Source organism: Anguilla rostrata, chromosome 10 (genome assembly GCF_018555375.3).
Source record: "Anguilla rostrata isolate EN2019 chromosome 10, ASM1855537v3, whole genome shotgun sequence".
In the NCBI taxonomy this organism is placed as follows: Eukaryota; Metazoa; Chordata; class Actinopteri; order Anguilliformes; family Anguillidae; genus Anguilla; species Anguilla rostrata.
In genome coordinates, this window is record NC_057942.1 from 19,965,210 (window position 1) to 19,981,673 (window position 16,464).

General features: G+C 40.5%; 1 protein-coding gene across 1 annotated transcript in view; it reads right to left on the bottom strand.

Annotated features, from left to right (window-relative positions):
• Positions 1–16,464, bottom strand: part of LOC135233733 (pappalysin-1-like) — a 159,522-nt gene that overhangs the window by 13,502 nt on the left and 129,556 nt on the right. Inside the window, exons 20-21 of the mRNA XM_064297537.1 lie at positions 16,217–16,288; positions 7,538–7,636 (exon numbers count right to left, since the gene is read on the bottom strand). Coding sequence (XP_064153607.1) covers positions 7,538–7,636; positions 16,217–16,288 — 171 coding nt within the window. The remainder of the gene's footprint in view (positions 1–7,537; positions 7,637–16,216; positions 16,289–16,464) is intronic.

Below are 16,464 nucleotides of genomic sequence, written 5' to 3' on the forward strand. Positions count from 1 at the left end.
GGGTCAGGAGGATGTCAAAAACAGACGCCGCCGGCGTGCCCGCACCACCGGCTCCCCCAAAACAAACACACACCACTTCTGAGAAACAAGCGCTTCTGAGGGAGACGTGCGGCCAGCAGCTTTTCCGTCATTAGAGCGGTGACCCGGTGCGCGGTCAGACAAATAACCCAGCACCAGTCAGCCGCAGCCTCGAAACCCTGATAAGAAAGCAAAACAAACCGCGTCGGCTTCCTCTGCTTAATTACCGCGCTCACGCAGGGGAAGCAAGCGGAGAGTGGGGGGAGGGTGGTGGAGTGACGTTTCAGCAGGCTGTTGTGGCAATGCTCAGGGCCCGTTAGGGATATTTTTAAAGACCTTGCAGGGAGCAAGCCCAGTGCTCCAGCTGTGCCAATGCAGATCACAGCTCCAAAGACAGGAGAGCCTCTGCTCTAAGATTTGGCCACTACACCAAATATGACTATATATATATATATATATATATATATATATATATATATATATATATATAGTATATTGTTTACAGTGATCTCCATAATGTGTCTGGGACAAAGACATTACTGTAACCTGGAAAAAAAGTCTTATGGACAGATGAGACAAGTATTACCTGGCACCAAAGTGACGGAAACAGGAGAGGAGTGGGAGAAAGAAAGAAACTTCTCATGCTCCAAAGCACCCTCATCTGTGAAACATGGTGGAAGTAGTATTACGGTGTCGGAATGTATGGCTGCCACTGGAACTGACTCACTTGTCTTAATTGATGATGTGACTGCAGCAGCAGGATGTACAGCAGCAACGCAGGCCTAGTGCAGGCCTGGCAAAGCATCACCAGGAATACCCAGTGTCAGGTGATGTCTATGGGTCACAGACCTCAGGGAGTCATTGAAAGCAAAGCAACCAAGTACTAATTATTACACCTTTATTTCAGATTCTGTTAATATGTCCAATTACTTTTGCTCCCCTAAAATGGAGGGGCTGTAATTCCTACATGGATTACCCAATATGGATGTAAATACCTGTCAAATAAACCTGCCAATCTGCACTTTATCCTCATATTTATTGTTCTACTTTGAATCCAATGTGTTAGATGTACACAGCCCAAACAACAAAAATTGTGTCACCATCAGACTACTTTTTTTATTTAATTGTATACATACAGTATATTATACATATCTTGCTGCTATACCAAATAAAATTTTACACAGAGAAACAAAGACTTCAATTCTACATCGGGTATCTAAATTCCATGTACCAGAAGTGTTAATACAACATGAAATCCTCTTAGATGCTGATTAAAATCTGTTGACAAAATGTGCCCCCCTACAAAGAGGACTGTTCGTTTACACAGCTAATCTGGAACTTCATGCTTTCCTCAGTCTCTTTTATGGTCTGTTAATAGTTTCCTAGTGAAAACAGCGGGCATCAAAGAAATGCAGGTCAGATTCACAAAGTGCTTTCTCAGAATTTTCTGAAGATTATTTGTGGATGCAATGGCAGGCAGTGGCTCCTTAACACACTAACCGCTCATTACAAACTGCTCTCAAAGAACTCTTTTTTCTCTCCTTCATATAAAAAAACTTCTCCTGATTATTACAGTTTTACCATTTAGTATTGGTTTCTGTCAGCTGATACTGAAATTACATCACAAACTTTAGAGCAGATTTCCAAATAATTTTCAAAAGTTGATTGCTTCTTGGGGATGAGCAGAATTTGTCAGCTGTGATCTCTACTTGAGAAGCTACCAAGGAGCAGGGTGAAAGTCATTTAGAGAGCAACATGACCTACCATGTCAGGCGACCAATCTGTCATCCCTGATAGGTTATCTGTCACCCCTGATCTTGTCATATGCGAGTGAGCTGCGCCTTTTGCCACACAATCACAGCTGACAATAGCTCAGCATGTGCCTGTGTCATGTTTTGCATTTAATACTACAGTTAGTTTGTGCCACACACACACACGCACACATACAAAAAAAAGGGTCAGTATGGTATATGCTACACTTTCTGAAAGGCATTCCTCATAATGCTTCAAAATGGGATTTTTTGTTGTCTTTCTGTCGCTGAACCTGCAAATTTATCCTGTTTTTATTTTCATAATTAAAACATATTTTAGGAGAGCTCCAGAAACTTCTTTTCACACAAAATGGCACAGCTAGTACTTTGAAAACTTAATGACACAGACTGAAGTGAAGTCGGACTTGTGCATTCAAGCTTCTCTACTCATTGCAGAGTTATACTTTATCACTTCATCAGATTCTATCTCAGAAAGTCAGAATATCTTAAATTGTACTCAAATTTGCATAATTGATGTTTTCTAAACAGTCCATTAATTAACAGTCCATAAATTCCCAGGAAAAATAATGTATTCCCCAAAAGAAAACCTACAGCTAAAAAAAAAAAGGGGGGGGGGGGGTGAGGCTAGAGACTGGAAACTTCCAGGAAAACAGTGGGATACAAAAGAAAACAATACTTTATGAAAAAATACATCCAACAAGTGCTGCTCTTCCCAGCTCAGACACACAGCACATATGGCCCGTGGGTGAAGTTTGGGGCAGAGAAAGAGCCCAGCGTTAGGCTGTATACTGCACTTCCAATCTTCCGCCTGGTGGTCCAAGAGCGATGCAACCACAGCGTCCTATCTATTTGTAATTTGTAAATGATGCTCTCGTAACTTTCCTGTGGGCGAGCTTGTTACGTCCCAGTCTTTTTTGGGCTTTGTGTTTTGTTGCTGCCCCATTGTTTCGGGTTCCTCTACAGACGGACATAATGACGTCACGGTCCTGTTGCAGAAATGCGAATCCAAAATGTGCCTGAGAGATGACCCACGCCATCGCTTGGCAACCAATTTAGAGGATGCCTGTTGTGAGGACGATGGGACCATTGCGGAGCAGCAATATTGGAAAGATGCTGGACTATATATTTATGATGTGCATCTTTTTAACTTAGTCTTGGTCTTAGTTTTGGTTAGCCTACTGCCTACAGTCTATGTTGTATGTTCGCTGCAACTTGTAAAAGACATCTTCTATAACGTGTTAAATTACTAATAGTATCCTGCCTGTTACTTTTTAGTTACAGAAAGTGCATATTGTAGCAATAGTCAGCGATACCCCAGTTTCTAACTCGAAACATCTATAAGGAACTGCAGGATGGACTATCTTGCTGGGCTACATCTACCTGCCCGATAAGATCCTGCAACCTGCACTATACCTGTACATATGCTTATATCTCCTTTAGGACGGATAGCTCTAACTCCCAGTTTTGCTGTAAAATAACTGCCTTCTTGCATTTTACATATCTCTTTGTGCTTACCTGGGTCTTCTTTCGGGTTGTGGTTAATATTGAGGTGGCTTTGTGTTATGTCCGCTAGCGTACATCTGATTATTAATCGCAAGTTATGGGACGTAACAAAGCTGGGACGTAAAAAAACCAATAAGCTTTTTTATTTTCCAAAAAAGAAGGGACCCCTAAGAAATGGGTTTCATTTCTGAAGGCCCACTGGCACTGCAATATTGCAATAACCCCAACAGTTACAGTAATAAATGTAGTGCTAATTTTCGTGAGGACGGCTTCACCAACAATCTACAAAAACAATGTGGTTCTGAAAGTCAGTGCTAGTACATGGTGCAGTGCCTTCCTTCCCTTCACCTCCCTCCCAACTGTTGCTGCTAGCAACACTCCTGGTTGCCACAGAACAGACGCGTGATGGATTGGTAAGTAGGCCTACTGTTAACTAGTGATAATAAATAGCTTTCAAGCTTAGATATTTGGAAAGAAAGTTTTTCTTTATTTGATTGTAATGTCTGGAGCCACGCTGTCCTTATTTGATATATAGGTCACAAAAATCTGATCTAATCAAGTGTTTACCACAACTTAATGGTTATAATTGGGTTAAAAACGTGAAAGAAATATAAAGAAGAGAATCTACTGCCACAACTGTCAAAGTGTCACAATTTGAATACAGTTTCCTGGACCTTAAATATTTAACCTGAAACTGAAAGAGGAGTTAAAACGTGCCATGTAGGCACTAAATAAATGTTTCACTAGTTTCTAAATGAGTGTCCCATGCATGTTAATTGTGTTCTCCACCCAAATCATGATGGAAGTATTCATTCCTCCAGCAATTCCTTCTGCAGTTCTGTGTTGCTGTCCTGAGTGGCATGGGGGGTGTTTTTGACAGGGTGGGAGCTGCCAGCTGGAAGGGTTGGCTGACACAGGGGCCCCGGACTGTTTCCTGGCCGTTAAGGAGAGAGTAATGAGAGGCAGGCACCAGGGGCAGCCACCTACCCAGGTCGAGAGGAAGCCCCACGGGGTGCCGCGCCATGCTTCCGTAAAACTCAAACTACAGCGCAGCGGCACGCGCCCGAGCTGTGTCTCACCGAACACCCCCCCACCATGTAAATCTCCTCTCCTGACAGGGAGTTCCCCAACACCCAGCCCCCGCTTTTTGAAGGTAGGGCACCAAATGAGCTGTTTGCATTTTACGCAAACACCCCTGTGATCAAGCAGCTTGGGTTACGGGACACGCGCTATAACGCGCCACTCCCCGCTGGCCGGGTTGACACATCCAGGGCAGGAGACCCATCAGGGGCCAGACGCCATTTCCTGATGCTCTGCCTGCTACTGGAAGCCCGGCCACTTATTTAACAAGCACCAGCCGTCTGAGGGAGGGCACCGGCAGGTCAGAAACGCACATGTGCACAAACACATGCAGATTCACACACACATGCACACACATACACACAAACGCTCACATTCACACAAATATAGACACTAAATCTTAAACTGATGAAAGAATATAGCATAAACAACTTTTAGGCACAGACACACACACACACACGCACATGCTTACTCCATCAGTTCTCACATTGTTTCCCCAGCTGATGAAGACAAGTGTGAGAGTCCTGCTCCTGTGGTCAAGGGGAAACTCCCTCAACTTTTCAACCCTGCTGCAGCTCCAGAACCATGGCCCAGAGAGCCTGTCTTACTGACGCACTTACTGCAGGGGTTCAACATGATCTATCTCCCCACACAATGAGCTGGCAGCCCGCATAATTTATTCTGTTTTGTTTTGCAAACAGAATGTTGCTCCTGAGCATGACGTAATGTGAATCTCCGATAAACAGCCGCTGGGATCTCTGTAGCCTGAACGATTGTGTAACATCAGGTGGGAGGGGCCAACGAAAGCAACCGGGACGTGCGAGTCCTGTGTCCAGAGCCTACTTTATTGCTTCTGCTTCTAGACCACAAATAACCATGTAAAGGAGTAAGAGCACGTACAGCCAGCATACGCAGGGAGACGGCAGTAAAGAGGGTGCTCCCTCTCCCTCTGTGCGGGAGCACAACATGGCCAGATCTCGCAGAGACCGGCCTTTGCCGGTCCCTTAGTAATGATGTCATCAATTCAAAATTACCATGGCTGTGGTAGGTACCTTGGGGAGCTGCTTGTCAAGTCTGAAATGGAATTCAACTACCAACTTTTCAGCCGCTCCTTCCACGACTCATAAAGCTCCTGCAAAGATACTACCGCTGCTACAGTGCTACTGTACTGTAGCACTATTACTATTACCGTAGCTGCTACTGCTAATATGTATTTGTCTTCTCCACACCACTCCTCAACAGGCCCCATCATCAGAAGAAGTAATGAGAGAGAGAGAAACAGAGAGAGAGAGGGAGAGTAAGAGAGAGTGAGAGAGTGTGACAGAGAGAGAGAAAGAAAGAGAGAGAGAGAGAGAGAGAGAGAGATAAGCACACCAATAGAGTGCTATTGCCATCACTTCTCAGTACCCCACAGCAGGTTCTCTGAGACGTAATGTGTCCATTAGCAGCGTACTCCATACAGCCTGCTGCATGTACTGTATATACATGTATAGAAACAAAACAACCTACCCCCCACCACCACTACTACACAGACACACACATCCATATACACACACACACAATGCGGGCACAGTCAGTCCAAGGGCAGATGTTCAATTTGTTTTATTACTTGCTTGGGTAATCCTGTGGCGTGAAAAAGCTAATGGCTGCCTGGTTTAAGTTTCTATACGATTTACAGCAGTTTTTTTACAGCCCAGTCCAAAAACTGTTAAAAGATGTTTCGCAACACGCCGGGTTTCCGTCAGGAAGGATAGGATAGGTATGCCAAAGTAAACCCTCAACATTTCCTGAATCAGGAGCACTATCCCTAAGATAACTGCCAGGGTTTCCTAATCATTAACGTTCTCACAGCAAACTGTTGCGCATTCTCCCGACCATCAAATCCAGGGTTAGCCAACAAGCTGCCAGTCTGGCTCAGTCTATTACAAATATGCCTCTGGTTCCCCTCAAGTAAATCTGAACTGCAACTAAGGGATTTACTCAAACATTTGAGGACACACAAAACTAATAACACTACCAATGATTGGTGTAAAACAAATACCATGACCAATCATTGGTCATGATATTGGTTTTGCCTATGTTATAAGGTTTTGCACATGATAAAGGCCTTAGTAAATCAGGCACTAAGGTCGGTCCATGTAAATGTGACTAAGTCGTCAGCTGCACACCACACACAATTCTCTATGTTCCCTGCTCTTGATATGCTACCATAAGGAATGAGCGTTGAATCGTGTGCTTCAACTAAATGACTGGAGTAGCGCAGAGAGTTTATTGTGGCACAGAGGACTAGCGCAAAGGCAGCAATCAACAGGCGAGCCTGAGAGGGATTAGCAGGAGGGCGTAAGCCTGGAGCAAACACTGACGCCAGCCACTCTGCTGCGATGAGTCACGGCAGTTCATAATTGCTTTATAAGTGGATTCCACCATACACTTTCTAAAGGAAAAATAGTTTTTCGAGGTGCACAATCTTATTTTATTCTTTTTAAACATGTCTGGTCAATAGGAATAGTAAATTCCAAAATGAAGTGAACTGCAGGCTTCCAGGAAGAGTGAGCATGGAAGCCACTGAAAACAGCCCAGGCAAATGAACGGTGAAAGGCTGTGGGGGAGCTGGCAGCCACGCTCTCGAATACTGCACTCAATGTGCTTAAGAATGAACGGCACGACTGATAATAAAATCTAATCTCATTTCCTTAAATACACCAGTATTTTCCAAATCAAACAACTCAAAATGGTAGCCCTTTTGTTTCCCCGTTTTTTATGAACTGGAAAAGCTTACATTAAACATAAATAAGCCTAATGAAAGTCCAAATGTAGGAAAACCCCCTGCTTTCCAGATTTTTCCATAGAAACATGGAGCCTCTGATAGGTTAGAGGCTTCTCTGTGGGCTGCACTGGTTTGGAAATTTGCGTGGCTCTGACACTACTGTAAAGTCATTCAATTTAATACAACATTAAGGCTTTTAACGTAATCACCTTCTGCAGGTTGAGCAGACGCAGGATGGGAAAACTAATAAAACACTGCGTAATTAAGAGCTTTTCCACCAATCAGCTCATTCTCTGCATTCACCCTCTATGCTGCATGCTACCCAGACTTCCCGCACAGCTTGCAGTTTCTTACAGGAACAAATTCCGAGAGGTTGAAGGTCAGAGCGCTTGCTCACCTTTTTAGTCTTGACGGTGGAGTGACAGCAGTCGCCGCCATCATAGTTGCAGAAAGCCCGGTTGTTGATGGAATCACAGTAATTGTCACCCATGAAAGGCTGGGGAAGACATGGTTAAAAACCATAAATACCATAGAAACAACAGAAACACAGAACATATTGCTAAATAAATATTCTAAATAAATTAAACACAAAATTACCAGACTGTATTTGTAGTTGGGATCAGATGTCCTGTTAGATGCATGTACCTCAGTTATTTTTTATACTGAAGTAGAATAGCTGCTATGCTAAATAGTATGAATAAAGGGCTTATCTCTAACAGCAGGACCCATTGTGCCTAAGGTGCTGTTATCTACAGTACACGTGGACCAAAATAACACCATTTAAAAAGTGTAAGTGCACAACTACTCCTCTCCTGTCTGAAAGAATTTATGCATGCATGCAAGGATGCACACACTGACATATGCATGCAAGCATGCCAAAAAATCAGGCACGCACATACATGCACCCAAAATGACACACAGAATCATGCATTTGCACAGTACACCCTACATATCCCCACAGTCATCTGTGCACACACTCTCAGAACCCCCCCACCCGCCCCACTCCCACATGTTCAGATACACGCATAGAAGTAAATATATAGCTCACGCCTGTTGCAGTTATTTTGCCCTGGAAAAATTGAGCTGGTTCTCCAGTCGTGTGGATAGAAGAGGCCTCTTTTAATGGGGAAACTGAAGGCCTATTAAATTTATATGTGTCTCCCACGGGAGTTACTGCACATTTCCATCTTGACAAGCATGCAAAATATTGCCTGGCACACCTGCAAACCTCTACCAGCTACAACCATCCCTCAAGCCCAGCACACTTATTACCGCACACACCTCCAGAATCTGGGTCAGAACAATGCGTCCTCCAAATTCAAAAATTTTTGACTTAACCTCTTAGTGTAAAGCCCCTAGTGGTCAGCACTCCGGCGTGCCAAGATTGCTGAACTCAGACATTCAGTGCTACTGCAACCAAAGTATGAGTTAAAAACAGAAACTGTTTTAGTTCCATTAGAAGACGATACACGACAACTATGCCAAATACGGAGTTTCGCAGCGCCACCATTGTTGCTCTGGTTGTTAATTTAAAAGCACCCCCTCCCTGCAGTCTCATCTGCAACTACACCTCCCACAGATGACATAATAGATACTGTTGTCTATCTGGGCATTCATAAGAATATTCTTTCACCACTCAAAAATTGTATTCTGTCACAGCAACAAGATAAACCTGACAATAGCCCTAAGATCTGCCAATACAGAAGTGAAAACGCTGCTCACTGAATAACGAAATAAACAAGAAAATGTTTTCAAAAACTATACCATGTCATTCTACAGTCAATATCTGGGAGTAAATATTGAATAAATATACAACCTTCCCTTTGGTTTCACGTGTAGAGATGTCCCACACATGTTGTTTACAGCATTGCCGCCCCTTTTAGTGCAGTCTGGTTTGATTGAATTAATTTATTCAGCAGGTGAGAGAATAAGCTTTCTAATGATGTATAACATGTATAATTTTGCTTTTAGAATAGTGTTTTATATCTCAGTGGAACCAAAAGTTTTCTCATCATCGCATTCACTCCGTGGTAGCAGTAAAAGACACTGCACCTGACGAAACGTCGTGAACGATTTTTCGTAAATTCTTGGAAATACTATTATTATTGAGGACCATTTGAGCATAGCTTAGCCATATTTTTGCTGATAGGCATAGTTGACATTGTTTTCTACTGAACCCAGATAAGATTTCATCATTACTGTGTAAGTATTACTGCTCAAAACATTTCGGTTATATACATTATTTTTTAAACTGAGTGTCTTTAAATAGATTAGTGGTATTTTATAATGAGGATATTTCACACTGAATAGTAAGCGTTCGTTGGTAATTTAGTAGTTTTTGTGATGCATGCAACAGTGATGACGTGAGAATTGGAACATTGCCAAAATGTGGTGGACGGTTGAAAATGGTTTTTGTGTCATCCCATCCCCATAGACGAAAACATATGACAGTAAAGAGTATAGAAATACATACAAGAGTTAATTATTACACATTTAGGTACTGTACTGCATTGTGTGACAATATTTTTGCATTATTTGTTAATCTGATTATTTGTTTCATCTTAAACCTTCATAATGGGCTCATTTATATGCTTTATAATGGACAAAAAGCATTTTATTCATTTTTTGGAGAGATTTTGGATATGCTTCAGGAACCCTAGATATTTTAGACCACTGTACTGACTTGAGCTTGTAATTCTCACTTGAAAATGATGCAATAGTGAGTTGATTTGTAGTGAAATACGTGAATATATTGTTATTTACAGCAATGCATAATTTAGACATTTTGGATAGATTTGGAGACACTGCGTACACTGCTTAGTTTTTGCTTCATAGAACTATAGTAGTTCTACATATCCACCCTTAGATTTTATGAACTTGTGGTGAAGAAGTTTTTGATCCAGCACATAGTTTAACCTGCTGTATATATGCAATCTCTCAGTATTTCATTGCAAACTAAAAAAGAGCAAATTCGTTTTTGATTTTTTGCCTAGACAATTGCATTTGCGGTACTTAATTTCTTCCAAAATTATGAATATAAACTAATCTGCATTAGTACTGTAAATTGTATAAATGTCTTGCTTCATTTAAGCCATTTTTCAAGTCTCTGTGGTGTTCATATCTGGAGTTATAAAGCTTTAAATAGGGTACCCCCTAATGGGCAAGGATTGGCCAGATTTGGCATGTGCGTCAAGGGGTTAACTACAAAGAATGTAACTCTTTATTGTGCTTCAAGAGGCACCATTTTGCTAAAGAAAAACTCTTAATGCATAGACTGCCAAACAATTAATTTCAACATTTCCTTTTTTGTTTCATTTTGACCCACTATTTTGTAAACAAGAAGAAATGTAAAAGAGTAGAAAAAAAAATCACTTTCATTCCATCTTGCTGAGAGACATTTTTAGCCACCCGCGAGAGACAATGTAACCATGAGACACAGTTAGGAGGTATCCCGCCTTACGTAAGAGTGTGTGTGAGGAGTGTAAAAGAGGTCTTTGCTGACGAGAAAAACCATAAACATGCAGAGGGAAGTCTTTGTAGACCCAAATGGGGTACATTATTGTAACCATTTCATTTAATTTTCCATAACTCTTTATCTCTTTATCCCAGTGCTATCGTGGTGTTGAATTTAATAGAAAAGAAATGGAAATGAATGTACAATTTTGCTGCAAATTGTAGATGTAGAAAAGACAACCCTCAAAAAAAAGATAATCCTCAAATTTATCATATTTTCCCCCCATTGCCTGACAAAATGTGTGAAGTTTATGATTGGTTGAAGTTTCAATTACATAATCCTGCTTGAAGGTTATCAAGGTCTGCAAAAACAATTTCCTGAAGGCTATTTGGAGACTACAGGAGGCTTTGCTCACAGACACAACCTGGAAATGCTTTCAAACAAGGGCATAGCAAGCCAAGAGATGCATGGTGGAATAACAGTCACAAAATACAACACTGAAGCAGCATAAAAGCTATCACCCTTTCAGCTCCACTACTCTCTAGTCCCAAAGCTCAGTTCACGGCGCCCTGCCCACAACCGAGCCACAATCGTTTTTCCTGTTTGTGGAAATGAAGAAGTGTCATCGTGACCTAGGAAAGTCAGCACTCCGAGGATGTCTACACATTCTGAAAAGATGCCTGTTTCAGAAACACTTTTGGCCATCTGGAACTGTCAGATCAAATTCCTATTTAGATAGGAATTAGATGAAAGGTCTGAAACCTCCTTGTAGGACCAGGAAAGAGGGGATGGGGGCAGCAGCTAAGTGCCCCCCATGGTTCAATTCAATTACAATGCAATCCTCTCTCCATGTTCCACCTAAATATTCAAAGCCTTCCAGAAAAATTATGAACACCTTACTCACTACCTAACATCTCTAAAACATAACTTCTCTATCATTGCACTAACTGAAACCTGGCTCACCAAGAATATAAAGAGTCTGTATGAACATGAAGAATACAACTCACTCAAAGCAAAAACATTGTTATTGGCTGTGTGTATCGTCCACCTAATTCTAATATAAACCATTTTAATGAGAGCTTTGCTGACATTCTTAATTCAATAACTAAAGAGGGCAAATTAAGCTATATCCTTGGTGACTTTAACATAAATCTTTGTAAGAGTGACTCTCATTCACCTACAAATGAATTTCTGAACACCATGTTTACCAATTACTTCTATCCTACTATTCATAAACGGTGACAGACAATTTGGCCACTCTGATAGATAATGTCTTAACAAATTCTCTAAGCAATGAGACAAAAGCAGGAATATTGTACACAGATATTTCTGATCACTTCCTCATTTTCAGTTCACCTTATCTGAAGGCAAAATCACCAAACCTAAAATAGACAAAGTCACATATAGAAGATTCAGTAAACACAATATCAGGAATTCTAAAAACGTGTTACAAAATATTTATTGGGAAGAGGTCCATCTGGAATCAAAAGTAGACTCTGCTTATGATGTTTTGATAAAACTGGAATTCCAGTTTTAACAAATGCTTTCCACTAGTCACATCTACCAGCAAATCTAATACTGATAACAGCAATCCCTGGTTTTCTCATGGTCTTCAGAAATCCTCCAAAAAGAAAAATAAGCTATACACAAAATATCTCTTGTCCTACACCTCTAAATTTGGTGACATATAAAACATACAGAAACAAATTCACCTCTCTGCTTAGAACAGCAAAAAAAGTACTTTAGTGACCAATTCAAAGAGCCATCAAAGAATATTAACATGGAAAATTATAAATCAGCTATTGCAATGGAAGAGAGTTACTTCAGAGTTGCCATCTGATTTCTGTGATGGGGAGAGATCTTATAACATTCCTTATGATATTGCTTATAAATTCAATGATTTTTTTGTAAATGTGGGAGTTGCTCTTGGGAGTGGGATTCCAAACGAGCAGGGCAACCCCTTGGATTATATTGAAGGTTGTTTTTTTACCAATGTGTTCCTTCGAGCTGCCTTACTCTGAAGAAATTAGTGACATTATAATGAATTTAAAAGACTCAGCTGCAGGACATGATGAAATTAGTACCTCCTTAGTTAACGAGGTAAGAATGCTCATCACCACACCACTGACTCATATTTTTGCTGGGTCCATGAAAAGTGGTGTTGCACCAAATGACCTCAAACTTGCAAAAGTCATTCCTCTTTTTAAGGCAGATGATCCTAGTTCATTCACAACCTACCGTCCTACCTCAATTCTACCATGCTTTTCTAAAATCCTTGAAAAACTTATTTATAAAAGAATCCTCCATCATCTTAACACAAATAGCATAATATATGAAAACCAATATGGATTCCGCAAAAACTATTCTGCATAAGCTTTGTTACAACTTATTGATAAAATTTCCACTGCACTTGATAATAATGAATTTGTCCTGGGCATATTCTTAGATTTATCAAAAGCTTTCGACACAGTGAATCATAACATCCTAGTTTTTAAATTACATTGCTATGGCCTTCAAGGCAAAGTTAACAGCTGGCTCAGAAACTACCTTAGCAACAGAAAACAGTATGTTGTAGCTAAAGGTTGTGAATCCAACAGAGCGACAGTAAAATGTGGGGAACCTCAAGGATCTATCCTTGGGCCATTATTATTTTGAATCTACATAAATGACTTTGCTAAAGTCTCAAATACTGCATCCCCTATTCTATTTGCAGACGATACCAACCTTGTTCTTTCCAACAAAAATCCCAGAACTCTGACAAATGAGGCAAATAATGGTCTCATCGCATACTCAAAATGGTTCCACATCAATAAATTATCTCTAAATGTTAAGAAATCCAACTTCATCATCATTGCTGGTAAAAAGAAATACTGCAAAGAGGATATAAAGATCAGTATTGAAGATTGAAGAGATAAATAAAGTCTCATTCACCAGACTCCTGTGAGTACTTATTGATGAGAAACTTTGTTGAAGAGAGCATATTGATATTGTCTGCAGAAACATCTTGATATCCTTTGGTATTATAAGGAAAATTTGTTCTCTAGTAAATCAAACCTGCTTCTTAACTCTAAATACTAAAGCTTGATATATCCTCACCTCACTTATTGTAATATTGTGTGGGCAGCTACCTACCCCACATACCTTAAAAAATATTACTTGTCCAAAAAAGGTTTGTCAGGACAGACACATTCTAAAATTTCTCTGAGCCATCTGCACCTCCATCTCTTGACAATTTTTTTAACATCAACATCTTACAAACATGTATCTTCATGTTTAAGATTAAACAAATGAACAGGATCTTGCCAGAGTCTTTCCAGCTTTATTTCCACAGCAACTCCCAGGTTCACTCCTACAACACAAGACAGTCAAAAAACCTTAATCTCCCACTGTGCCATACCTCAAGAAGTCAATTTTCAATTTGATTCAGTTGGGCAGAAATATGGAATACATTTTCTAATCTAGCAGACTCCTCTATCTCCCTGAATGTATTTAAAAGAAAAATAAGGGCTGTTTTGAATTCTGACAGCTACTAATGATCTTAGCCATTCATTTAGTTGCTTACACTATTATTCTTATCATTCTACCCATTATCCTATCTTGATGATCTGTTAATATTTGTTGCACCTATTTTACTACGACACCATTATATCACTGTATTTCAGTATTTAGAATTTTTCATGTTCGTATCAGCTTGACATGAATATACAATGCCTGTAAACGTAACCGGTGAGGTTTTGATATAAGCTCTTTGAGCTTCTTATCTCACCTGCACATGTACTACTTTCTTTTATTTGTTGTATTTGTTTTTTCTTTTACTGTGTGCAAATACTCTAAACTAAACTAAACTATAGTCCATGATCTGAATTCCACCCCTTCCCAATCCAAACCCCCCCCCCCCCCCCCCCCCCCCCACCCTCTACAATCGTGATCTGAACAACTCCCATGTGCTAGCCCCTCGCCAATCCCCAAAACTTTGCTTATGGACAGCTATAATTCTAATTTACATTGTTTCACCTGGCTTTTATATGGACAGACAACTTTAGGACGTTGAGAGCACTTACGTAAATTAACTGGATAAGGTGCTTGCAAAAAAAAAAACTAAACCAAATAACAAACAGCAAAACATACTAGGCAGATCAACAGGGTTCCAGCTTCTGTAAAAGGAAGCAGGAAAAACGAGCCTGCTGGGCCGCAGGGAAGGAAAGCCCCATGCAGAAAATCTTATGCCAGCTTTCATCGCTGAGCTCTGAGTTACGGGCATCATGGTAAGAGACTCGGGCAGCAGTCTTTAACGCGCCTGCCATTCATTCATTTCTGTGTTTTACATTTTTCCTCAAAAGACAGGGAAAAGTTGGAAAAGATGACTTTCATTTGAGAGTGCAAGAGAGACAAAGATAAAGAAAAAGAAAGAGTGAGAGAGTGAGACGGAGAGAGAGTGTGCATGTGTAAATGAGGTGCTGCACACCTCAGGAGTAACCAGGGATTGCCAGGGAAACCACAGGTGGTGAGGAAGCAGACAAAGCAGACAAAAGGCTATACGAACCCACAGAGTGTGGTACTGTAATTGGAGCAACTGTGTCCCATCATTAGTATTATTAGGACACAGGGAGACTGTGTCCCATCATTAGTATTATTAGGACAATGGGAGGCTGTGTCTCATCATTAGTATTATTGGGACACAGGGAGAATGTGTCCCATCATTAGTATTATTAGGACACTGGGAGACTGTGTCCCATCATTAGTATTATTAGGACACTGGGAGACTGAGTCCCATCATTAGTATTATTAGGACACTGAGAGACTGTGTCCCATCATTAGTGTTATTAGGACACTGGGGGACTGTGTACCATCATTAGTATAAATGTGGCATAGAGGACTCAAGGCCTGTTTATTAGCTCTATGGTCACAAATACCTATATTTAGCAATCAGTAATATACTCTAATCATCTATAGACCATCTACAAAACATCCGTAAGTCATTTATTATTATATATATATATATATATATATATATATATATATATACATATACACACACACACACACACATATATATATATATATATATATACATATACACACACACACACACACACACACACACACACACACATATATATATATATATATATATACACGTATATATAGAACATAATAGAAAAACTATTAGCTGTATATATATATATATATATATATATATATATACGTATATATAGAACATAATAGAAAAACTATTAGCTGTGTCCTCGGACATAGTTAACACATGAAGTTGACACATCGTTGACATCTTTGTTCTTTCATCTCCCTCAACTCAAAGAAGGTCAAACTGATCGAAACATTGCTTATTTTGTGAACGGATGCATTTGGCGGGAAGCTGACCAATCAACAGGTGTGTCATTTGTACTGAGGAAGGCTCTGCTGTCTGAGAATCGTGAGCAACAATGAGCTTGTGTAAGCCAAAACCACCTCTGCTCAGCAGGACACCAGGTCAACACAAACCCACTCCTCTGAGGAAAAGGGCGAAGGTCAGAAACCAACAGAGCAAGTTTCCTAAACTGTAAAAGAAGTGTTAGAGGTAAGATAAGGAAGGTAATTAGGTAGGACTTTTCAAAAAGCTCTTACCTCACAGCCTTTGATGCAGTGCAGGGTCTCTGGCTGGGGGTACCACTTCAGGCCCATGGTGCACACAATACTCTGTATGGAGAAAGGCAAAAAGAGTCTGAGAGCCTGAGCGCTACAATGGCAAACGTTATGGAATCCTGTGGGCAAGAGCGAGGCTTCGTGAATCTCCATAATGGGTGGGGCTACCGCGTGATCTCAAATTCTGACCAGTATCAGAATGGACCAATCGAAAAACTGTTCTCTTCACA